This window comes from Paramisgurnus dabryanus, chromosome 8 (genome assembly GCF_030506205.2).
Source record: "Paramisgurnus dabryanus chromosome 8, PD_genome_1.1, whole genome shotgun sequence".
Taxonomy (NCBI): domain Eukaryota; kingdom Metazoa; phylum Chordata; class Actinopteri; order Cypriniformes; family Cobitidae; genus Paramisgurnus; species Paramisgurnus dabryanus.
This window is the reverse complement of record NC_133344.1, coordinates 33,927,164-33,954,428: the sequence shown is the minus strand read 5'-3', so window position 1 is coordinate 33,954,428 and position 27,265 is coordinate 33,927,164. Positions and strand designations below refer to the sequence as shown.

General features: G+C 38.4%; 1 protein-coding gene across 9 annotated transcripts in view; it reads left to right on the top strand.

Annotated features, from left to right (window-relative positions):
• Positions 1–27,265, top strand: part of tenm4 (teneurin transmembrane protein 4) — a 268,749-nt gene that overhangs the window by 233,157 nt on the left and 8,327 nt on the right. For all 9 annotated transcript variants that reach the window (XM_065281625.1, XM_065281626.1, XM_065281624.1 and 6 more), the window contains 6 exons: positions 2,044–2,921; positions 7,317–7,489; positions 11,566–11,801; positions 21,094–21,390; positions 22,269–23,883; positions 25,595–25,737. In XM_065281625.1, the coding sequence (XP_065137697.1) occupies positions 2,044–2,921; positions 7,317–7,489; positions 11,566–11,801; positions 21,094–21,390; positions 22,269–23,883; positions 25,595–25,737 (3,342 nt within the window). The remainder of the gene's footprint in view (positions 1–2,043; positions 2,922–7,316; positions 7,490–11,565; positions 11,802–21,093; positions 21,391–22,268; positions 23,884–25,594; positions 25,738–27,265) is intronic.

Sequence of the window (27,265 nt, the reverse complement as noted above, 5' to 3'; positions counted from 1 at the left end):
TTCATTCCCTAAAAAGGATAAACCTATCCACACTGCCACTACTTCTGCACAGCGTTGCCATAATGTGTCTTCTTACATAAATCTCATAAATACAGCAAGGTTGATATCATGTCATGTGTGCGTATTGTCAGTTTTTGCCCGGGGGAGATATCGCTGACCAATATCGAAAAAAGACGCGACGATTCAGTCGGCCACCCAGAGTCTTCTTTCTTTAAATCTTACTTTGACCTTATCGTATCTTAAAATCAATGCTCGGTGCTACTTAAACCATGGCAGTGGCTGTGGCCAATAGATTACTGCAGACCAGCATCCAGGAGGCAGTTTTGATATAGATCAGCTCGGGACGTACGGATCATTTCCAGGAATGAGAGCGGGATGGTGTATTGAGTGCTATGTTTTATGTCGAGGACTTATCGGACAGACCAGAATGTTTCAGGACAGAAAAATCCTTTCGCTTTTGAGACTAACTTTAATATGGTATCCTTCACGTTTTCAATGGTTTTCCATTTCTAGTTACCCAGGGACATATCAAGTCAACAGATAACGTTTTTGCCTGTAGCGCGATAAACTCTCTCCCTTTATAAGCACTGTAAGTTGATTTTAATAAAAGCATTTGCCAAATATATAAATACAATTTTTAAGTATTGGTGGTTGAAAATTATTGACTGTATGTAGTCTACCTGCATGGATAAATGTACAAATGTACAATGCACTCGACTTGACCTTCCATTACCTTCCAGTGTGATGAATGAACAAGAATTAATGCCTGCTGCCTTTATATGCTGTAGGCTAACATTTCTAAAAGAAGTAGAAAGTATACAGGATAAGCCCAAAAATTACCCATAAATCCCCACGGAAAGTTCTAATGTTCAACTATTTATGCCAAATGTTTCCTAGGTATTGCGAGCCGAGATGACAGAGAATATCTAAGGACATACTGTATTAAGTATTAATGCTTAAAATATAAATGACTAATATTAAGTGACATTCTCGAATTTAAGTTTACAACTTTCTTCGTCTAAATGCCACTTCTGTTTTGTTTAATTTCATGTGAAAATGTCAGCAAACAGTTTTTGGTCTCATAAATTAAACACATTTTGGAGTCCCATTTAGGAGTCTATAATGAAATAGGCAAAAACCTTTTATTAAAGCTCAAACTTTTCTCACTGATTCATAAAATCCCAGTCAGCGACTCCGAATTAGTTTCCGATTGATATCATTTTTAATATAAGACTCAGCTTGGTAACTTTTTGGTCTTTTCTTTCAGTGCATTTAAAAAATCTTTTAATCAGCCAGCATTGTTTCCTTGCCAAGAACATTATTGAAATTGGTCACCTTATTTTTGGCCCCTAAGAGAGATTACAGCCCCCCATTAAAAAAAGGACCTGTTCAAATCCACCCGACTCAATCATTAATGTGTGTAAAAAGCCAGCTGCATTATTTTCAGAACAATATGTAATAATTTAGACGGCTGGGCAGAAGGCGACAACCCTGTTCGATAAGTGTTTCACATTTCAGTTTTTTCTATTATTAAATGAATAACCCAAAGCTAGAATAAGACGTTAATGTGTTAGGCTGACAGATACTGTGCAAGGGTGTTTAGGGAGGTTCACAGTAAGGAAGTCCACATGTTCGTTTCCTCCTTGCTGTGATGGTTTAATCTGAAAATTTGACTTGCGTTTCTTCACCCACCTGCTTTTATCCCCACACATCAGAAAAACTATTTGTTGTGTTTTTGTGTTGAAGAAAAAAAGTGTGAATTTTTATTTCAACGGTTGTCATATTGACGTAGATGTATTTGTGCTGTTAATATAACTGATGCCAGACTTACCCATTTGTTTTGTCTCCACCATATTACAAATAGAAAGACAAAATAATTAAATACTACTTATTTTTTTTATATTTACTGGATTATAGTTATAGATATACTCTTACCCTGATAGACTTCAACTTCAGTCCATAGTAAATGCCTGAACTTCCTACCAAACAAATCAAATATTGTTTTGATGTTGACCTAACACTTTGCTCCTTTTTTCCTGACAGGTACGTTTAGAATGGCCGACAGACCTTGCGGTGAGCCCGATGGACAATTCCCTTTACGTGCTGGACAACAATGTCGTCCTGCAGATCTCAGAAAACCACCAAGTGAGAATCGTAGCCGGTAGGCCAATGCACTGCCAGGTACCTGGCCTGGATCACTTCCTGGTCAGCAAAATCGCCATCCACGCCACCTTGGAATCCGCCAACGCTCTCGCCGTATCCCACAACGGCATACTTTACATTTCCGAATCGGACGAGAAAAAGATCAACCGCGTGCGACAGGTTTCCACCAATGGGGAGATCTCTCTGGTCGCCGGCGCCCCTAGTGGCTGCGACTGCAAGAACGACGCAAACTGCGACTGTTACTCTGGTGATGACGGCTACGCCAAAGACGCCAAACTGAACGCACCGTCCTCGCTGGCGGTCTCACCCGATGGAGAACTTTTCATCGCCGATCTGGGTAACATACGAATACGTTACGTCAGAAAAAACAAACCGTTCCTCAACCCGCTAAATATGTACGAGATTTCCTCGCCTATTGACGACGAACTCTACCTGTTTGACGTGAACGGGAGTCACATCTTTACTCAAAGCCTGACCACTGGAGACTACTTGTACAACCTGACTTACTCAGGCGACGGTGATCTGAGCAGCGTCATGGACAAAAATAGGAACAAAGTGACTATTCGAAGAGACACCACTGGATTGCCTCTTTGGCTGATGGGTCCTGATGGTCAGACCTTCTGGTTTACCATTGGAACTAATAATGGTCTGAAAAGTGTTGCTACTCAGGGTCAAGAAGTAGCTATGATGACTTATCATGGAAGCTCAGGATTGCTAGCCACAAAAAGCAATGAAGATGGGTGGACTTCCTTCTATGAGTGAGTATAGTCAATATTTACTGATAAACGAAAGACTCCCCAATGATACGTGGGGTAGAATGTGTTATGGATGCACTGATACAACATTTCTGTGCTGATACTGACATCCGGTTACTTGGAATGAGATTTACTGATACGATAGGTACAAATAGCTTGCTTTTAACTCCTTGTTTTAAATTATTATGTTAGATAGTACAAACTGCGATTCTGTGGTCAAAGTGACCCATATTAAGATGATCACAATGGTGCATTTTTCCACCCCTTTTGATTTCCAGGATATACAATAATCTACCTTGATCATCAGCTGTTTTAAAACAATCGTCCGATAGTTTACCGATTGCCGATACCGATTATAGGCCTATATCTTGGTGCATCCCTACAAACTAAATTTTTTTGAGGTGGTTTAGCTCAAGTAGGCGACAACATAGGTGTGTCAACATTGGCCATATGGTGAAAGGGTCCTCTATGGGGTCTTCTAAAGGGTCCCACTCAGGTCCTCTATAGAAGGGTTTACTTTTTGAGCTTTTGGAAGGAGAACCACCCCCCTACAAGTAATTATTTTTGTCCCAGGGCCCTGTTAATTTATGAGATTGACATTTGTAATAAGACAACAGCTTGCAACTGAAATGTGGTTTTATTGTATTTGCCAATTTTAAAATTGCCTGTAGGCTATTTTCTCTTTGACTACACCTAATCACCGTAATCGATTCAAAGTTAAATATCGTGACAGCATTTGTATGCCTGCTGCCAGATGAAAATAATTTTGATTTGTTTACAGTAATGCACTTACTGTATTTATTGGCACATTTATATTTATGTGACCTTGGCTTTTTAACGGAATGCTCGAAATCACTTCACACAGTTTTAGTGTTTATTTTAATGCATACACGCTGCATATTTGATAAGAGACGCTAAACGAATCTACTGTAGATAACTGACTCTAAGAGGTGCCTCAAGCGCATACTTCCCTGGTTCAGACGAACTTAATTCATTTCATTTTTCCTCCTCCTGTGTTTTATCACGACTCAAGCTGTCATGCGAGTTGTTTAATCCCTCTTTGCTAAATGAACAAATAGCAGGCAAAGTACATTTGCTCAATAATTGCAATTAGAGACGGAGGGGGAGAAGCAATAATTAACATCAGCAATAGTTACACCCTTGTATTTCTTTTCCAAGTAATTAGATCCCTCCTTTCCCTTGGGCTGAATAGAGTCGTCTTTGCGATAAAGGAAGTTTGGTTTATGTTTGGTTTTGTTTTGATTGTTTTTTGGGAGTTGTAATTAGTTTTATTTTATTCGGCATAATTGACTTTAAAGGTCGAGCTGCCATCTGAGGGCCAAAGTCGCAGTTTTTCCTGCACTTCAACAGAGCGTCCCAGGCAATTTATCTGCTCTCTCCAACACACAGCACAACCGCTTTATCATCTGTGCCACCTGAATTCATTACGTTTCTGTGAAGCGTGTTCGCCTGCGGATGCTAAATCGGCCTGGACCTGTGCAGGGGACTGTACACAGAGTAGCAGGACCATAACAAAGACATCTGTTGAATAAATGTCCATCTACTCTATTCATCTTTGCAGATTTGTTGTGTTGCTGTGTAAGCCATTCCAGGTCCATTTGATCTGTTTGAAAGTTTCCTCCATAGAACACTAAAGGAGAAATTTAAAGGTGCCGTTTTCGTGATCCCATTTTTCAAAGTTTAGTTAATGTGTAATGTTGCTGTAATAATACCTGTAAATTTATAAAGCTCAAAGTTGGCTAGTTTGGACTACAGCCCTCTACTTTCCAGGTATATGTGGACAATATTCAGAATTTTTGGGCGTGACCTTGTTGTGCTTCCACGTTAGTAGAGTATTTTTGTCACCATGCCATCGAGACGCTGTTATTTTCATCCTGTTTGCACCTAGTTTGCCACTTGAACAGTTTGAATGCTTCTCTCTAGACGCGCGGAAAAAGCAAGCATTTGACGCACATCAGAGGCGAAATTCGCTTCTTGTGGGAGGGCAAAGTGCTATGCGGTAGTATGTTTGCAAGATGGCTGATGTTGATGGTGCATTTATCGAGAGAGTTACTGGTTTGTATTTGGTCACCTTACTATACAGGGACAATATTTTTAAAAAGCTGTGCGAATGCCGCAGGTCGATAAGCATCACGTGACTCAAAAGTGAAATGTGCATTTACAACTTATCAGGTTGCCCAATGTCCTCACTGACACTCTTCCAAGCGAGGTCCTTTTTATTCATGTCTCTATAGAAATAAGAACTTTTGTCGAATAGCTTTAGGTGACTGCTCACGGACAATATCAAGCATTCCTCTATGTTGAATGAGTGACTCTGGGCGGGGCTGCCGCCACAGCAGCGCGAAAATTCGCCAAAGTAAATATTTTCAACTCGGGCTTCAGCCGCAAATTCGCGTCAAACGCAAAATGGACAAAAAGCACCATTCGCACGTACCGCGCCATACGCTCAATTCGCGCCATTCGCACAAACTAGAATTGCGTCTACCGCGCCACGTTAAACACCTCTTTCGTGCCACGAGACCTCCAGACGTGCGTCAACACGTCTTCACATTGACTTAACATTGAAATCACTCGCGCTTGACGCCTCTACCACGGCTGGTGTAAACGCAGCATAAAAATTCCTTCTTGCACTTTCAATGTAATTGTAAATTTAAGTTAATTAACCTAAAAATTTAAGTGGAACAAGTCATTTTTTACAGTGTAGAAAGATTATTGCGCAGCGACTTCTATTACTTTTGTTTTCAAAAGTAGCATAACAAGTACCCTTCGCCAAAAAACAGGAGTGTTACCTGACAAATGGATCACTAAGCGACTCGAAATAAGGGGGGTCACAATTTTTACCCATCAAATCATTTTAATGCCATTATGGTATACAAAACTTATATCAAATGTAACTATTGAACAAAAAAATGAATGTAAATGTAAAAAACAAATAATAAGACATTTTGTGATATGTTGGGATTTCGGGGGTAAACTTAAGTGACTAGATCTATGACGAATTTTGCACCCTTGTAAACAATTCTGTGCACCAGTAGGAATTTAATCATTGGTTGCATAGATATTATTGGTCACATAAACACCAAATAGTAAATTAGATCACAAATGGTCAAAACAGATACAACCTACATTTGAGCACTCAAAAAAGTGTAGTTTATGATATAACGTTGTGAGTATTTGTCCATTTAAAGGGGCAATTTTAGGAAATGCTCCAGTCCCAGAGTCCTTTAACTGGGTCAGTTATCCATGACTACAGTAGATTACAGCTCCAAAAGGAGATGTTTTGAGGTCTTGGCTCGTTTCCCTCTCCGAGATGAATCGGTCGTTTCTCTCCACACTTCACAGCCTGCTGAGAGAAAGCTCACATGGACTCTGGCGAATAGAAAATATGGGGAAGGGATTGGGCTGAAGGGGTAGAGGAAAAAACATGATCATTTGCTTGCTTGCCAAAGAAAGAAAGAAACAGAAGTGTTGTGGGTCGTCTACAGCCATTTTTATCTCTATTTGGTTTCCAGCCCCAACCTATTTTCTTTATCCCTTGATTAAGACATTATGAAAACCATTTTGGACTGGAAGTAAATTCACAGGTTAAAATATGTATAACAATAGATGTGGCCTTCTTTATTGTTGCTACTGTAGATGAGAGCGTTTTTAGTCTGTATGTGGCACAATGATTTTTTTCTGAAATAGATTCGTGCAGTTGAGGCTGGTACAGTACATTGTCTCAATGAGTGATTTTTTAATAGGGGTATGTGGACACCGGGGAGTACTTGGGTTGGATACAGGGCTACTTTTATTTTGCTTTGTTAAACCCATAAAAACAGACAAAATAATAGATTAAACTAACTAACTAAATTGTGATGATCATAGATGTGTATAATCAAGGCTAGACGTGTTACGGCAGAGTCTCTAACGTCATCACCTGGCGGCCATCTTACCTCAGGGAGCTCGCTCACTCGTAGCATTGTGTTTTAATGGTTCAGGTACTTTTAAATGACCATAACTTGCAAAATTTTCTACCTATTTTCAAATGGTTTGGTTTCTTACAAACGTTATTAATGTGGCTAGAATTCTGGATGATTTAACATGTTTCAAGATTTATTTATTTTTTAGTATAAGCATACAGTGTCATAGGTACGTCTTTGACATTTATAACAAACCGTTTGAAAATCGGTAGAAACTTTTTCAAGTTATGGTCATTTAAATCATGCTATAAATTTTCTTTTCAAATTCAAATTTTTTTTTCAAATTCAAATTTTTATGAAAAAAAAATCCAGAATATGTTCCCTTCCCTTCAATACGCATGTTAGGGATTTGTTTCTAAAAGCAATCAAGTTGATTCTTCCTTACTCATCTTTATATTCTTTCATACCTCCACAGGTATGATAACTATGGGCGGCTGACAAACGTAACCTACCCGACAGGAAGGGTGAGCAGCTACCGCACGGATTCAGAAAGCACTGTGCGGGTGCAAACCGAGGGCTCCAACAAAGAAGACATTACCGTTACCACCAACCTCTCAGCATCTGGCACCTTCTACACACTTATGCAAGGTAAGGATGTCTGTAAGACTCCAAGTAAACAACCTATTTGTGATAATAATGTGTCTGTGAAATCTAGGCTAAAGTCTCATTATCTAAGGATGAGATTTGGAGCATCGAAGTTTAACTTCAATCATTGGACAGTGTGTGTGGTAGATGAGGTAAAGGGAGAAACCAGGCAGTGGACCAAACCACTTTGAGGCAAGGGAGGGGGGACTCAAAATGTTTTTCTGCCCCGTTTGCATGTGTATTGCAATTTAATGTAATTATATTTTTAGGGGGGAACAACCCGCAGTCGGGGAGATCTGTGAGACTTTGGGTATGATTAGTTGGCTCCTGGTGATTTTTCAAGTCATTTATGAGCACTGCATAAATGTTTTAAAATCATATTATTGCTGGGGTGGATTTTCATTCTTCCAAGGTATTGTCACTGGGACAATGCCCTTTAAACGGGTCCTAATACAGGTACAGAAAGGTACTAATATGTACCTCTGAGGTACTAATATGCAGCCTTGGGTACAAATTGGTACATTTATTTCTGACATTTTATTTCTACGTATTAATCTTTGAAAATAATAAATTTAAGTGAATGTACATATTAGTGCTAAATGTGCAATAAATGTGCAAAAATTGCAGTTACTGTATTTGAACTGTAATGCAAAATGTACATAGTCAATTTCTGTGATTTCATTACAACTTTAGGCATTTATCAATCCTTGAATCGAAAATTCATATTTGAAAGTTGACTGTGTAAATCTCATGTGCCGGGAAAATCTGTATATTTGTGAAAAGCAATTAATGGTCCATTCAACTACAAACAAACATCCAGTTGGCGAAATCAATGAAGGCTTACAGTACGTGTTTGTGTTTTCTTTTTAAAAAAATCCCAAGACCTCCCACTCACAAAGACACGACTCAATTGATTTCCTGTCGGTTTCATCCCACCTTCTTCACTCATCGACAGTTTCTAATAGCTGCCTCAGAAAACCAAACTTTAATCACTTTGGCCTGGAGACAATGGGGCGTGGACGGGGCCAGGGGTCGACGTCCTAACTTGTGATTTTCCTCGCACAGTTCGGCGTTTTCATATCCAGTTTTTCACCTGACCAAGTGCTTCATCGATTACCAATAAATAGCTCTGAACTCTTTCGCCCCATGCATTTCATTTCCTAAGAAACTGTAAAGATTTTTTTGCGCTCCTGTGAGCATTTGATTTGAAAGGCTTCCCCTTGGGCTTTTGTTGGTTTACTGTTGACTGCATATACTGTAAGAGGGGAAAATGGTGTAAAGTTCTGCTGGTGAACAAACACTAGACCAAACTAATGGTCACTCACGCATTGTGACCTTGTCCAGGACATCTGGCTAGAGAGAAAGAGGGCACCGAGCCAAACGCTTTGCTGCTAATTAATTCACCATTGTCTGCTTTGTAAATGGAAACCAGTTTGGCTTCAGCGCCAACACTTAGTGTCGTGCATGCAATCTGGATATACATTTCTCGGAGGTGATGACCTTGTGCTGTTTATTGACTTTCAAAGGTTGTGTGTGTGAGCGTCTGTGCGAGTGGAGCCAGTTGATTTATTGGTAGAGGCATTCGTTTGTACGCCTGATTTAAAGTAAAATAGTAAGGTTTATGAAATCATTTTGGTCAGATTTTATTGGGGACTGATTTGATGTATGTAAGCTTTTTCTGTCCTTCCACAAAGTATATTTTAATAAAGGGGAGAGCGGGGCTCAACCTAACGCTTTTTGGTTTTGGCTCAATCATTCAAAAAATATTTGAGTTTGATTCATTATATTTTTACACAAGCAACACACATTTTTGGACAATTACACCAAACTTGACAGAAGTGCAAATGTTACAACTTACCCTATAGGTGGGATTTATTGTAACAGGCAGGGGGTTAGTTGTAACACTTGCTAAAAATTAAGTTTGCAGGCAAACATTTCAATACTATTTTGTCTATATACTTGAAGTGGATATTGTTTATATATCTGTCTATAATAGACAGGTATCCACACTGTATTCATTCATCCAGCCCTTTTCTAACAATAGTTCAATTATAAATGGATACAAATGTCTAAATATGTGAGAAAAAGCAGCACAATTATGTCAAAAAATTGTTTTATATGTGACCCAGTCTGTAATAACCAAACTACAGTTTCAAAATCAAATTCTGAGATAATGAGCATCAAAGTCTGATTTTAGCCATTCATTTCATTATGATTTCAATCTTTGATGTGACCTTATTCAATCAATATTAAAGATATGAACAAAAAAATTAATTTGACATACGATTTTTGATAAGACAGGCACATTTATTTTGTTGGCAGCCAGCAATCATTCCTGTTTAGCCTATTTAAAACAACAACAAGAATTACGCTAACGTTTTCATATCGTAAGTGCTGAGGGGCTAGTTGTAACACAGCGTTACAATTAACCCCGCTGGGTCAAAAATTTTCAAGCCCACCAAAAAAGTTGCTAACATATGATGAAGAAATTTTATTCTATTAGTTAATCAATAAATCTATGGAAAAACATTATACATTTCCAATAATTTGCGGGAGATCATCTTTTGGCAGCGTGAAAAAATACCAGAAAAACAAAACGCTCAACCTTGTGCTATAATGTAAATAGTCCATGTTACAACTAACCCTGCGTTAGTTTTGCTCCGCGCACCCCTATTTAAACGTTAAAATTGTATAACTAGGGAGCTGGATAGTAGCTTTGAGTTTAGGAGCATCCAGGTTTGATTTCACATTGATTTGAATCTTTGGCATGAACTTAGTCAGCATTAAATATATCAAGGTTATTTTCACAGAATGTTCTTTACATTATGTAGGATGATTTTATTTAGAAAAAAATGACTTTACACAATTTCGCACAGACTAGGTCACATACAGTATAGCAAACTCGTGGCTCTGACATCAACATTTGGTGACTAGATCAAAAATACCTCAAATTCTTCATTTTAATCATGCCTGGTTTCTCCCGTCAGGCTCCTTTTACTAATGCAGCGAGTGACTTATATAACAGTGGTGCTCTCAGAGAGACATACTGTGCATCAGTGTGTTTGCGCGTGTGTGTTTGAGAGAGAGAGAGAGAGAGAGAGAGAGAGAGAGAGAGAGAGAGAGAGAGACTTTTACTCACTATATTCAGATTTACATCAGCCTGTTAAACACACATTCCCTCTGTCCCCCCTTTTCCTTTAATGTTTGTTTATGTAATTAAGCCTTTTTGTATGATTAAAATGTTCATGTGCGATAGATAGATAGATAGATAGATAGATAGATAGATAGATAGATAGATAGATAGATAGATAGATAGATAGATAGATAGATAGATAGATAGATAGATAGATAGATAGATAGATAGATAGATAGATAGATAGATAGATGCATAAGGTTGGGGCTGCCATCTGCATTGGTTTTGAGGAGCAATTAATTCTCTTTGATCAGTAATAAGAGTCACACTAAAGCACTCTATCTGTCTGTCTGTCTGTCTATCTATCTATCTATCTGTCTTTCTGTCTGTCTGTGTCTTCCATCTTCCGTGCCTCTCTAAAGCGCTTAGTGAGACCACCTGGGGATGGAGACTTTCAGTTCAGATTTAGTTGTGTCTCTATTGCCAGAGGCAGACTGCCTCATCTATGATACAGTAGCTTTCTGGTTTCTCTGCACCTCTTTCAGTCTCTCTCTCTCTATGTCTCTCTCTCTCTCTATGTCTCTCTCTCTCTCTCTCTCTCTTTAACTAGGCTTTGAAACATTGCTTTGTTTTGTCTGGTCTTGGTCGAACAAACAAAAGTGTTGTTATAAATTTCACAGCTGCCGCCATCTTGAGAGAAACAGTGCACATAATTGATAACAGATACTCTAGATATCAAAGGGTTAACTTATCCACAAGTTTAAATTCTGTCATCATTTACTCTCTACTGTTTACAGTGTATATGGAGAACTACACGATAAATGCTAATGCTGTTTTTGTTAACAATGAAAGTCAGTCACCTGCGTGAACTATACTTACAGGATTTTAAAAATAAATGTTTACAATATTTATGGACTTTTTATGTTTTTTGTCTTTACAATTATAGATCAAGTCAAAAACAGTTACTACATTGGTTTGGATGGCTCCTTGCGTCTGGTTTTGGCCAACGGTATGGAAGTGTCTCTTTATACGGAGCCTCACTTGCTGTCAGGTACCGTCAACCCGACCATAAGCAAGAGAAACGTAACCTTACCCATCGACAACGGACTCAACTTGGTGGAGTGGAGACAACGCAAAGAACAGGCGCGAGGGCAGGTCACGGTGTATGGACGCAGACTCCGGGTAAGAGCAGCGCCTCTATATCTACCCCAACTTAACATATTCCCCCGCCAGCCTTTTTTTTTTTAAGTTGCCCAACAGCATTTTTGGTGATTTTCACAAAAGTAAAAAAAAAAGCCTTCCAGGAAAATGTTTTTCTATAAATATATTTTATATAAGACCCTCTGCTTTAAAAACAAATAAACAAACAAAACGAAAAAAAAAACTTTTCATCCGATCCCCATTTGTTCTCTTTTTATAACCTCTCAAATATGGGTAGATTTCTTAAAAATACAAAATTTTGAGCTGAAAGCTAATTGCATTCTTGTAAAGACCTTTTGTTAGAGATCAGATTCAGAACTACACTGCAAAAAAAAGGTTTTTCAAGAAAAATAACCTTAGTATTTTTGTCTTGTTTTTAGTAAAAATATATAAAAATTCTTAAATTGAGATGCTTTTTCTTGATTAGCACAATGACCCAAGAAAATGTGTCTAGTTTTTAGACCAAAAATATCAAATGTACGTGATTTGTGCATAAAACAAGCAAAAAAATCTGCCAATGGGGGAAGCAAAAAAAAATCGTGAAAATTTTTCTTAAACACTAAATTCAAGAAAAATTAGCTTACCCCATTGGCAGATTTCTTTGCTTGTTTTATGCACAAATCACTTAAATTTGATATTTTTGGTCTAAAAACTAGACTTATTTTCTTGGTTGTTTTTGCTCCTCAAGAAAATACATCTTGATTTAAGAATTTTTAGATATTTTACTGAAAACAAGACAAAAATACTGAGTAAATGTTTTCTTGAAAATATTTTTTTGCAGTGTATGAGCAAAAATGACTTTCTTAGTATTTTTGTCTTGTTTTTCAGTAGAAATATCTGAAAATTCTTAAATCAAGATGTATTTTCTTGATAAGCAAATGACCTAAGAAAATAACTCTATTTTTTAGACTAAACATATCAAATTTAAGCGAATTTGTGCTTAAAACAAGCAAAAAAATCTGCCAGTGGAATAAGACATTTGTTTCTGAATTTTTCTTATATTAAGTAAATTCAAGAAAAAAAATATTTTTCCACTGGCAGATTTCTTTGCTTGTCATAAGCACAAATTCGCTTAAATTTGATATGTTTTGTCAAAAAAATTTAGTTATTTTCTTAGTTTAAATCAGTAGTCACCATGAAAATAGCAGTAGATGATTTGATTGTGGTTATAAATAAATAACAAATATAAAACATATATGAATACTTATAGAATATTAGGTGACACTGAATAATATCAGTTGATGCATTAACTAACAGTAAGCCGTATATATTTATAGCGTTTATTAATACCAGTAAAATAGTTCATGCTAATTCACTGCGCATTAGTTCACGTAAACAGATACCAAATACATTTTTGATCAAAAAATCTATTAAAAAAAGTTGAAATGTAACGTTATTTTGAACTGTTACTAAATACTATTATTTTAAATCAGCATTTATTATTGATTATGCGCAATACCTTCTACGCACTGATCTCTATCAGTATCTTAATTACAGAATTTTATATTTTAATGAATAAAATGCTGCTTCATTTCAACAAGGATCGCTCAAACATGGCGTACAGCCCACCTTGCATGTATTCTCATGGTTAGCTCCTTAATAGAGGCATGCTATTTAACACGGACCACAGCATCCGCTCGACTCCCAGCCATCATCATCTGCTCATCCTCTGTTAATTTTACGCAGGCACCGCTCCATGCCTCGCAGTCACACCTCCGAAACATCGCAGCTCGAGTATCTGAGTATCGAGGTCCTGTTCTTGGAGTAATTGCATCTCGATTATAATCTCTGTTGCCTCATCTCTATCATCATCAGTCTCAGTCACACACGCTGCGTATGTCCTTTAGACTGATCGCCCTTATTACGGATGCCCTGTAGAGTCAGGCCAGGTCTTACCAGTCAGTTTGCTGCCTCCCAAGGTCAGCGTTTGCGTGCGTGTCTCAATGGTCTATTCATCATGCAGCAGGCACGTTTCTCTGACCCCGAGGACTGGGGCACGGCTGACTCATTGAATCAGACAGGGTCTGATGTCTTTATAGTTCCTGGCAACATTATGAACAATCAATAACTGTGAAATGTAAAAATGAGTGTTCCTGTACTGTAGTTTAGTTGAGTATTGCATTAGAAGCATAAAATGTCATGGGTTCGATTCCCAAGGAGCACAAGTACTGATAAAAATGTTACCTTTGGGTAGAATACAAATACATAAAATGTAAAACTATTTGTAATTTGCACTGCATGGTTAAAAGTTATATGGATGCCCTGTTTACATTACACTTTTTAAAGCACTGCTATAGGACCCACTGTTATAATTTACAGCTTTGGCTATTCCTGATCACCTTAAGCAAAAGTTTTAGTACAACTTAAAATGCATCTTCTATTTCAGCATAGCATTTCTCCTGTGCACATAAAAATCTTTATTGGAGCCACTGTAAAAAAAACCCTGACCTAATATGAAGACCCACACCTGAACTCCATTAAACACCTTGAACTGAAACACTAACTGTGAGCCAAGCACCATAACCCAACTTTAATATGTGACCTCACACAGCCAGGTTTTATATTACACCATTGGAAATTGGAGTATTTGATTATATCCCTCCTCAGGCTCAGGGTTTTGAAAAATAATGTTTAATAAGCTCATGTATGTGACCCTGGACCACAAAACCAGTCATAAGTCGCACGGATATATTTGTAGCAATAGCCAAAAACATTGTCGATTTTTTTTTTAAATGCCAAAATCATTGGTTTATTAAGTAAAGATCATGTTTCTTAAAGATATTTTGTAAATTTCCGACTGTATATATATATATGAAAAGTGTACTTATCATTAGTAAAATAGTAAAAGTCATCAATGTTCTTGATTTTTTTTTTTTTTTTGCACCCCCAAAATCCAGATTTTCAATTACTTGTATCTTGGACAAATATTGTTCTGAACTATTATTTATTACATTTTCAGATGATGTATAGTCTTAATTTAAAAAAAGACCCCTGTGACTGGTTTTGTGGCCCAGGGTCGAATATGTGGTTATGCAGTGTGTTCAATCCTATTTCCCTATCATTTAAAATGCAACACTAAGGCCCTGTTTACATTAGAGCATTTGCGTTTTAAAACGGCATTTTAAAATGAAAACAATCCTCGTTTATACTGGCATTTTAAAAAGAATCTTCATCCACACTATACACGACCATAAAAGCATGAAACATGACCAATTACGTAACTGGGCATGCGCATAAAAGTGTAAAATAACTTATTACTCTAATAATAGCTTACTTTGCGCAATTATGCAGCCTAGGGGTGTGCAATATTGACAAAAAGTCATACCTGGATCCTTTGCCGGCAACTACAACAGAGACTATTTTTGAACCTATAAAAATGTGTTTGGGAAAGTCTTATATTGTTGTAGCTTCCCCCACAACATATTAATATAATTAATAGGTTAATGTTGATGTTATAAACCAAACAGAAATGTCTTTATGAGGAAGCATTCAAGTGAACAGTAGCGAACTTGAAGCAAAAATACATTTCAGCAAACGCTTATGCTTTGATGTAGGGAGTTCTTCTTCAGCCATTTCACGCTGTTATATTTATAATAGTTCATTGTTCGCAGTTCATATTTATGATCTTATAGTCCATTTGAAAATTTTATGTATTCTTACTGTATTCTTCAGAAAAACACCAAATAACTTAACTTCCCTTACCTTTCGCTGTTCAGTGTGCGATCAATTAATTCAAAATGAATATGACATTAATTTTTAAAAGTGTGCGAGGTCCGTGCACGTCCTCCGCTAGCAACACAGAAATAGCAAAAAGCACGGCTAAATGAGCATTAAATATTAACATGACATTGATTGTATCGTTTTTATTAATTTATATTCACAAAACTTATCAACAAAACATCGATTAAAATTAAGAGACAAATTATAGGAAACGAAATTTATTTTAAAATAGCAAACAAAACTTAAATTGAACTCGACTTGTCTTACCCATTACAACTCTCCCTTCATATTGGCCTTTACAACGCCCTATATGGCGTTTAAAATTACAGTCTATCTTTCGTAATAAGCTAACTAAATTTAAACAAAACATAAACAACATTACAACAATATTCAAACCCAACAATACTCAAACATAAATATAAAACAGACATTATCTATAAGGATACATGTTAAAACAATCTGATATAGCGTTTATAATAGCTGGTTGGTAAATGTTTACTATTTTTGGCAAAACCTCCATTGAAAACCTCCATTTACCTGAATAAAAATAATTTTTACTTTGAAAATGATGCGCTGTCACGTTAACATCAGCTATTCGTTTACATAAGACTCCGTCGACGTTCATTTACATTGCAGCGCAACGTCTGAGTTCTCAAACTAAAACATGGGTCTTCAGCGGTCGAAAACGGTGGTGTAGTGTAAATGAAAGGCGTAAACGTGGCAAAAGTAACGCGTTTTAAAGGATAAACGCATTAATGTAAACATAGCCTAAGTATCACACAACCACCTACAATTTCATTCTGGCTAACCTGTGCACTTTTCGGGGAGCATTCTGTGGTTGGCTGCTGGGTGGGTTTTTTTGGACCTGTTGCCTCTTTGGAGAGGACATGTATCCAGACCGACCCCTGTAGAGACGAGAGCTGCTTATAAGCGTGAAGTGAGGGACAATCTGTGCTGAAATCATCCAGCAACCTTGAGTGACATGTCAAGTGAGATTACGTGGGTGAATATGTGTAGTGTGTCAAGTGTGTGTAGTGTACGAGTAGGTGGTGCTTTTGGCCAGAAGAATATCATGATGACACGGAGCCAAGAGAAACAAGTACAGGCTTTTAGATTTACAGTATATGCTTCCAAAAAAAGTATAAATATATTTAATACCATGATATTACCAGTGAAGCACCATTTTTCATCAACGTACCATAGTAAGTGTACTGTACTTTTTTTCAATACTTATTTATGTGCATTTTTATCTGTTTATTTCAATGCTTGAATCCCAGATGTTCAATGTGATCTTTCTGGATCAGACTTTAAGATCCTTAGGCAGTTGGCAATACCAAGTGCTAATTGGCATGCTTATGACTAGCTGCCTCGAGTATTTGTGACAGGGTCACATGGCCATCAACGTTGCTACTCCACACCATCACAAGAGCTAGCGCTGCCAGGCCACCAAAAATCTCCTTGTCTCCATAGCAACCACATCTCTTGTCAACCACAGAGCTTAGGAAATACAAAAGGGTAAAATCTCCCCTCACACCACGCTCGAACCCAAAAAGCCCACGGAAAGCTTGAACACGAGACCTCCACCGACTCGAGTTTTTTCAAATGTTTGCTTTACATTATTAGACCGGTGTATACTATACCGCCACCAAACAAACAAAACCATGGTGTGAGCAGGCGTGTTTGCTCAAGAAAGCGACAAATCGCACTGAATAAACAAGATTATAGTTCTTACCACAGCGGTCGGACAGAGAAAAATGTGGAAAATTAATGGCTAGGCAGCAAGCAAATATTGAATTTGATGAACAAAAACTTGAATTCATTTTTTTATGATGGCAGAAATGAAAATCAAATGGTGTTTGATTGATTTGTTTACATATTGAATATGAAATAAGATGTTTGAAGCATTGCTTACAAGTTTTTGTTTTCTTTTTACCCGTACAGTAAGTGCATTAGTGACGGTTTTAAGATATTCTGTTAATTAGTCAAGTTTAAAAGACCAATGACTCTTATTACTAGTTCTGATGGATGTTTGTTTGTAAAGAGGAAACAGATAACACCACGGGAGATGTATTTTGATCACTGAAGCTTTGTCATTGTGAGGGGTGAGGAGAAACACGAGTCGCTTCTGTTTTACATCGCACACTTGTCACACTTGTTGTATGTATATTTACCAGGGGCATCAGTTTGTGTTGAAAAGTGGTGGGGACAAAAGATCAGATGAAAAAACATTACAGCAGGACCGGAAAAATATTGAATAACGGCACATCAAAAATGGGCATAGTGTTAGTAGGCCAGTCAACAACACAAAAATACTCAGCATAAAAGCCAAAGCACCATACTGTAGAAAACAGCAGCATGTTAAGTCAATGATTACAATGAAATTCATTTCATATGTAAAAGAAAACACACCATAAGCATACCACGCAACATATGTGACCCTGGACCACAAAACCAGTCGTACACTGCCAAAAAAAAAAAAATTCAAGAAAAAAAATTCTTAGTATTTTTGTCTTGTTTTCAGTAGAAATATTTAAAAATATCTTAGATTAAGATGCTTTTTCTTGATGAGCAAAACGACCTATGAAAATAGGTCTAGTTTTAGACCAAAAATACCAAATGTAAGTGCTTTTGTGCATAAAACAAGCAAAAAAATCTGCCAATGGGGTAAGCAAAAAAATCTTGAAAATTTTTCTTAAACACTAAATTCAAGAAAAAATTGCTTAACCCATTGGCAATTTTTTTTTGCTTGTTTTATGAACAAAATCACTTAAATTTGATATTTTTGGTCTACAAACTAGATTTTTGCTCATCAAGAAAAGCTTCTTAATTTATGAATTTTTAGATATTTTTACTAAAAAAGTACTAATAACTTTTTTCTTGAAAATCTGACTTTATTTTTGTCTTGTTTTTAGTAGAAATCTCTATAAAAATTCTTCAATCAAGATGTATTTTCTTGATGAACAAAATGACGTGATAAAATAAGTCTAGTTTTTAGACAAAAAACTATACAATTTAAGCGAATTTGTGCTGAAAACAAGCAAAATATCTGCCAATGCGGTCAGAAAATTTTGCTTAAATTAAGTGTTTAAGAAAAAATAAATCTTATTTTTTTTCTCACCCCATTGGCAAATATTTTTGCTTGTTTTAATCACGAATTCACTTAAATTGTATATTTGTGTCTAAAAACTAGACTTATTTTCTCAGGTCATTTTGCTCATCAAGAAAAAGCATTTTCATTTAAGAATTTCTAGATATTTCTACTGAAAACAAGACAAAAATACTAAGTTAGAAAGTAATTTTTGCAGTGTAAGTCACACAGGTATTGTTTGATTTTTCAGAACATTTTAACAAAATGCTTTCAAAAAGCGGTGAGGACAAAATCAGCCATTTCAAAAAGTGGTGGGGACATGTTCCCAGTGTACTGTAAATGACACCTATGATATTTACACTGTAAAATAACATGACAAACAACTAAAGGACCTGTTTATATTTTGAAAATAATGTCCAATACAGATCCCAATAAAAGATCCCAATGCAAAGGTGTTGTTATAGTCACATTAAAATGTATGACCCTGTCTGTGAAATCCACATTAAAGTCTCATAATCTAAAAATCAAATATTGATTTAAGTTTAATATTTTGATTCACATTGAATTCAATCTTTGACATGACCTTATTCAATATTAAAGATATCAAGGTTAAATTTTCACAAAATGCTCTTTATATTATGAAAACAGTAAATCACTAAAAATGACTTTTCATGGATTTTCACAGGCAGGGTCACGGTATGCTAACTTTTCAATTTTGGTATATGCTATTGAAGTACATATTGTTGTGTGATAAAAAGTACTTTCTAAGCCCATCCCTTTGGTTTTGACTTCCTTTTGGGGCTTCAAGCCTCAATAAGGGAGGTCAGAGATTCCTCTGGAACCACCCTGAATTTCCCACCCTTCCCCAACCCTCCTTTCCCCCATGATATCTGAGCCTGTATAAAGGAATGTCCAATTTAAAACATTCCCCTTGAGTGGGTTTCTATTCTCTCGAGGGCCCGGATCTCACTGCCAAAAGCTTTTTTCCAGCCCGTTGGGCTTCTGTTCATCCAGAGCTGGGCATGAGGAACCAGCCTTTCCATTTCATTCTCTTTTCATCTGTATCTTTCTCCTCTTGTCCGTCCCTTCGGTCCCCCGTCATCGTGATCCGGTCCAGTTGGCCCTTGACAAACAAAGTTCTCTCATCACTGGCACCATAAAGCCTATGAACATCTGTGAAGTTATAACCGCTGGGTTCTTTTACATTTCCAGTGCAAATTTCTTTGCGGTTGTTAGGGTTGCGTGGTGGTTACTTATTTACTGGCTAAGTCTATCCACTTTTTTTGTAGTTTGCTAGTAGTGGTTTGTCCTTACATGAACCTGTGGGGGCTACTGAACAGTTTTCAGAGAGATGCGAGTATTTTTAGTATTTCTGTATTTTCAAGGCATCATCTCGCTCCTGTAATCATCTGATCAAAAGGGGTCAGGTCATAATAAGGTGGGAGTAAAAAATGGGGGTGGCCGTCATGTTCCCATCAGTATGTGGCAGGGTGGTTACTAAAAGAGTCGGGAGGAAATATTTGTCCTTTATTCTCTCAACCTCTTTGTTCGGCAACCCAGCATGAATTCTTCTATTCATGAGCCGTGCGCTTTTAATGTACAATAATCCTCTCAATTAGGTAATAGTGACGTTAATTGGCCCCTGTGTAATTGTCCCTTCACAGATGAGAGCTCCCAGCATGCCCATGTGGAGGAGACAGCCATGCTCGCATCTTCCCTCTCCTATACCACTGGACCAAATCCAAGAACAACTTACAATAACTTTAAGACTCTGTTAGGCTATGCCAGGCACTGTGAGTGCCAACATACCCAATATTAAAGAGGACATTGTTCAAGAAAGAGTGAGCAAAATCCGTCTTAATTCGTGTGTTAAAAATAGTTTGGCACCGATGGTCATTTAGCCAACGTTCACTCGACCATCCAGCCATTATAACAAAGTTGAGTCAAAAAGTGGCCATTGAGTTTGTTACAGTTATTTAACAGGACAATATTGAACATATCTGTACTACTAGTGTGCGTATTCTGTCTTGGCTCTAAAAAAATTGAATTAGCTCTAGTTCGATGCTCTAGTTTACAACACAGTTGTAAAATCATACTGCTGCAATAAAGGTATCCCATCAAATGCACTGTGCCATGCAATTATGAATTGAAGGTATTTAAGGTCTCTAAATCCTCAGTCGCCCCCTGCACTGACCCATATGTGCATTAGGGATTACAGCCCATGTAGGATCAGTTCCCGGCTCTGATCTTAGCATGTGTCGGGGTCAAAGATTCCTGCACATTCAAACTCAATCGACATGTCATTCAAACTGTGCAGTGAGCTTTGAACTTTACTTGCTATTCAAAAGTCTCATTGGTTTTTCTTCAAATACAATAAAAGTTATTTACCCAATCAGTGCAGTTCTTTCTATTCATTTCAGTAGATAAAATTCAAGAAATTAGTCTAAATCTGTTTTTATTTGCTAGGTTCATAACCGGAACTTGTTGTCCATGGATTTTGACCGTGTAACCAGGACTGAGAAAGTGTATGATGACCACAGAAAGTTCACCTTGAGGATTCACTATGATCATGCCGGAAGACCTACTTTGTGGGCTCCAAGCAGTCGACTGAACGGCGTCAACGTCACATACTCACCGGGCGGCCATGTCGCTGGTATCCAGAGGGGAACCATGTCGGTCCGAATGGAATATGACCAGAATGGGAGGATCGCGTCAAAGATATTTGCAGACGGAAAGTCGTGGAGCTACACCTATCTTGAAAAGGTAAACTTCTTTGATTTAGAAATGCATGAAAGGCTGGCTCCCTCGCATTAGATTGTTTTCTAGACGTCCCTTTGCTGAACCCTGTTAATGTGTGACATTAATAAGTTTTAACCTTGCATGCTTCAACGGCGAACCCTGTCTAATTCGCTGCTTGCATTATGCATTGTTACAGTACACAGCTTGACAGCCACGTCGCTCCTAAAATATCACTGCGATAGAAATAAAATGTCACTGTCTTGTTAATCGGATCCAGTATCAAAGAAATGTAGGAACTGCAATTTTTTAGGTTTTACCTTGTAATGTGTACTTTGTAAAACGCCAGCTATGTATTGCATTTATGCGTGTGAGAGGCTGTGAGCCCAATATATTGTTTAGAAGTATTGATTATGACCCAATTTAACAATTTTGCAATTTTAAAACGCTCATGTGCTGACAAGATCAATACCTACAACGGAAAAAAGTAAGAGGAGTTGCTTCCTGTAGAAATATAAACTCCAGAATCTCCTCTCAGTGACCTCTATAGTAAGGTGACATTATTAGTAATGTTATGGGGGGGGGGGGGGGGGGGCGATATGATGATTTTATCCTCATTTAATGAGATTTTGTCCAACTTCATTTATCAGCCAGTGTTGTGGAGCAGCATTAAGGTTATTTGTAATTTTTATGCACCCTGAAGTGATTCTGTGACACCCTACGGTTTGTTGTGCAGTTAGTCATGTGGTGTAATGTGACTCCTGGGTTCTTGGTGACCTTCAATTTCATTGGGTGGAGAATTTAACATTTAACAGTTTGAAGTGCTCTCAAAATGTGTTGGGAATTACTATGCTTCATTAAATCTGCTTACTGACTATCTCTCTTTTTTCATTTTCCTTCGGCAGTCTATGGTACTACTCCTATACAGCCAGCGACAATACATCTTTGAGTTTGACAAGAATGACCGCCTCTCTTCGGTCACCATGCCCAATGTTGCCAGACAGACCTTGGAGACCACCCGTTCCATCGGTTACTACAGAAACACATACAGACCCCCTGAGGGCAATGCTACGGTTTTGCAGGATTACAGCGAAAGTGGCCTGCTTCTTCAGACCATCCATCAAGGAACAGGGCGTAGAGTTATGTACAAGTATGGCAAGCTCTCCCGTTTGCTCGAAATCCTTTACGATACGACACGGATTGCCTTTTCTTACGATGAATCTGCCGGTATGCTTAAAACCGTGGGCCTACAAAGCGATGGCTTCGCGTGCACCATACGGTACAGGCAGATCGGACCTCTGATTGACAGGCAGATCTTTCGCTTCAGTGAAGAAGGCATGGTGAACGCTCGCTTTGACTACAACTACGACAACAGCTTTCGAGTTACGAGCATGCAAGCGGTCATCAATGAAACGCCGCTGCCCATTGACCTCTACCGCTACGACGACGTTTCGGGCAAAACTGAGCAGTTTGGCAAGTTTGGAGTCATCTACTATGATATCAACCAGATCATTACTACAGCTGTCATGACCCACACCAAACACTTTGACGCTTATGGACGCGTCAAAGAGGTGCAGTACGAGATTTTCCGTTCGCTAATGTACTGGATGATGGTGCAGTACGACAACATGGGTCGAGTGGTTGCCAAGGAGCTTAAGGTTGGGCCTTACGCAAATACCACTCGTTACGCCTATGAGTATGACGCCGATGGCCAGCTCCAGGTCGTGTCCATCAATGACAAACCTCTGTGGCGCTATAGTTATGACCTGAATGGAAACTTACATCTTCTGAGTCCCGGTAATAGCGCCAGACTTACACCACTGCGCTATGACATACGGGATCGCATCACACGATTAGGTGACGTACAGTACCGACTGGACGAGGATGGTTTCCTCAGACAAAGAGGCAATGATTTCTTTGAATACAACTCTGCTGGACTGCTGGTTAAAGCCTACAGCAAAGTCGGCGGATGGACTATCAAGTACCGCTATGATGGATTGGGCAGGAGAGTGTCCAGCAGAAGTAGCCAAGGCCACCATCTGCAGTTCTTCTATGCCGACTTGTCCAGCCCCACCAGAGTCACTCACATGTATAACCACTCAAGCTCAGAAATCACCTCACTCTACTATGACCTTCAGGGCCACCTCTTTGCCATGGAGCTGAGCAGTGGTGATGAGTTTTATGTCGCCTGTGACAACATCGGCACACCGTTGGCTGTTTTTAGCGGTGCTGGCATCATGATCAAACAGATACTACGTACAGCTTTCGGAGAGGTGTATCTAGACTCGAACCCGAGCTTCCAGCTAGTCGTAGGCTACCTGGGTGGCCTCTACGAGCCACTTACCAAACTTGTCCACATGGGCCGCAGAGATTACGATGTTCTTGCTGGCCGTTGGACCACTCCTGACCATGATGTTTGGAAGCGGCTTAACAGCAACAACATTGTGCCCTTCAACCTCTACATGTTCAAGAACAACAACCCCCTGAGCAACAGCCAAGAAACAAAGTGCTACATGACAGGTAAACATAGGACTTCTTAGAAATGTTCTGTTGGAATACACTTGAGGCTTATATTATGTCCCCTGCACTAGGGTTCATGTTACCATCAACAATCAAAGCACATGGATTTGAGCTCCTCCTTGCAACAGATTTGATTTTTTTCCAGGCTCACATCCCAGCCTCAGCTTGGGGTGTTTCAGGCCCCATAAATTACTGCTTGTGAACAATGACAGCACAACAAAGTCGCCTTTGTTCTTCAGTCAGGTCATTCCTCTGAAATGTCCCATCAGTCTTTGCTTCCTCTGCTTGTGCAGTAGGTAAATACTAGTGAATGCTACCCAGTGTTAGACAAAGAACACAAAGTGGTCAGTAGAACTAGAAGCTATTACCGTCTCTCCACTTTAAAGCAAAAAAGCGAACGCATTTGCCAAAAAACAAATAGTACAGTGGCATTTGTAGTCTGGGATTGTGCTAAAATCAAAGCCTTGCTATCGAGTGAACTGTTTCCTCTATTGGCTATACAGATTTTTTTTCAATAGTATTCCATAACATCCCTAACTTAACATTGGCAGCATTTGCCAGCTAGTCATCATCAATTTAATCTAGCAGTTAACTAGCGGTATTTTCCTAGTGAGTATACCATGCATATACCAAGTAAACCTGGTCTTTGCTTTTGAGCAAGGTTTGTGTCTGCATGGCAGTGTTGTTTGGCACTAGCTGTATTTCAAGCTCAGCTAAACACCTAGCCGCTAGGCTTTACACTACATCATTAAAGCGAGCTTTGAAGGAGGATATATACAGAGATTGTTGGATATGGTGATATACTACAGTTAGCCTTTTAGCTTATGATTGATGACATTGACATTTCCATTCCTCTTTGATTTTCTTTAATCACATTCATGTTTAAAACATCTCTCTCAAGTGACATATCTACAAATAAAGGCTGTTGTTGGCGTGAACTTGCCACTGCCCTTGACTAACTATTCACTCTGAAACTTGGAATATGATTACTTGCCACCCATGCCAACAAATGAAAGTACACATACTCATGATTGGTCTTAAAGACAGCATGAAATATGATTTTGCACACAGATCCACAATGTCAGTTGGGTTTTAAACTTGCTCAATGCAAGTTTCATCAGTCCTTTGTGTGTTTGAAGTGCTGCAGATGATCATCTTTTTATAGAGTTGGCACTTTCTGTGGGGGATTAATCATATTTACTGGAGACTCTGAAACTAGTGTTGCTTGTATTGACTGCAGGAGATTATTTCAAACAGAATCTCGCTTGGCATGTTTCCTCATTTGTAATAAATCTCAGTAGGACCACTGAAATGTCACAAATACTGGAGAATCATTATAAGAGCATATCAGTAAGTTGGAGATTGGAGTAAACTGTGCCACATTTTACTTAGATGTCTCCAATCAAGAAGAAATGAAAGAGATGTTAATACTCTAAACTGTATATCCCAATGTCTGCTATCATTTGAAACTAAACAAAAGCATCTCTAGGGGTGTGTCAGGGTTAAACTGGTATGTCAGTGGAAGTTTAAAACATTGGGGATTTATAATTTACATACATGCAGTAAGAGAAACAATTATAACAAAGGTACACAATCGCAAATCCAAAAGTCTTCTGCTGTTGATTAACTTCTGCAGTTTATAGACACCATCTTTTCCCAATGTGTTGCTCTATTAGTAGTTTATTAATCATAGCATTGTTTCTTCCAACAGATGTTAACAGCTGGTTGGTGACGTTTGGTTTCCAACTGTACAATGTAATTCCGGGCTATCACAAACCTGTCACTGATGCCATGGAGCCTTCTTATGAGCTCATTCATACTCAGATGAAGACTCAGGAGTGGGACAGCACCAAGGTAACTCAACAAATTTGCAATTCGCCACCTCTTAACACCCACCTGTCCTTTGGCCCCAACTTCAGACATTATTTGCAGTAACTCAACCTTTAAGTTTGCCGTTTCCCGGCGGAGTCCCCAGCAATCAACCTAGATTCTGGTGCGAATGAACCTTGGCCTTTGCTCTGTCTCTTCAAGCTGAAGGAAAGGGGGTCAAGCTAAAGAGCTCTTGTAATAGGACTGCCATTAGGGAAATTCACTCTAGATTTTCTTCACCAGCAGTCATTGATTTCAGCTCAGTCTTACACACTTTTTAGCTTCCTCCTAGATGTACACTCCCTCCCCTTCATGTCCGACTCTCTCTCTCTTTCTCTCTCTCTCTCTCAGACATGCACTTATTATCAAGTCTCTTTTAAGTCTTATGAATAATTGAGATCTTAGTTTTTGTCTTATTGGGTTATGGAGTTCCACACCTGTTGGCTGCTGTTATGGACACCTTAAGTGTTTTCCAAAACCTGCGGAGTTGTCTCCAAATCTACTGTACTATTTTTAAACTCCAGGTGCAAACTACTGCTGGAATGTGTTTTAATATAGACTCAATGTATTTTGGAAAAATTGCCAAATTACATGCTTTGTCCATGAATGCTCATATTCTTCCATTGCTCACGTGTACTGCACACTACATTTTCACAATCTTAGTCATATCGCCCAGCCAAAAAACCACACTGATGTATAAATGCAACTAGTTTTATTCAAAGTAATGCAGCCCATAGGAAGTCCAAATCTCTTCAAGCTTCCATTCCATGCATTTGCCAGTATAAGCAGCGCAACCTCCATCTATCAAGCCTCCATCGGCAAGAGACACTCTATAATAAGCACGCATTTGAAGCTGAGCAGCATGGGTGTGCTTCAGACAGTTGAGATATGAGATTTTAAATGTAATGCGATGGAGCTGTTTGAAGCCATCAGCCTGGCAGGTTTCATATGGCATTCACATAAACTCTAGAAGGACTGAAGTAACCAAAAAAGGCTTTCAAGTTGTAGATACCCCGGACTTTTTAGATTCAGTTGAGTTTTTTAAAATTCCGTCTGCGTCCCAGAGTTTTGTCATCCTGTGACGGCCCTGGTGATATAAGGCTTTACTCGTTTCAACAGCCTCTCTCAGAAGAACATCACTGTTGTTGACACTATTAAACCAGACTTGCCCTAATGAATTCTCTTTGGGGAACGGATCATTATAATTTAATCAGAAGCACACAGTGTTCTGTCAATGTGAGTGCGTTATTGCATACGCAGCTGTTTAATTTTTATGTACTTGAAAAGTCCTGACCATTATGCCTTAAAAGCATTGGAGTTCATCCAGGTAGAATCTTACGAGCGTGAACTTCCACTCCAATCTTTGGATATCTAGGATTCACTACACTGTCAGAAAAAATGATCAAGAATAATCCCAAGCTGTTTAAAAAGGTCCACATATGTGCCATTTAGGTACACATATGTATTCATTTGGTATTGGTATGTACCTTTGAGGTACTATTATGAACTCTTT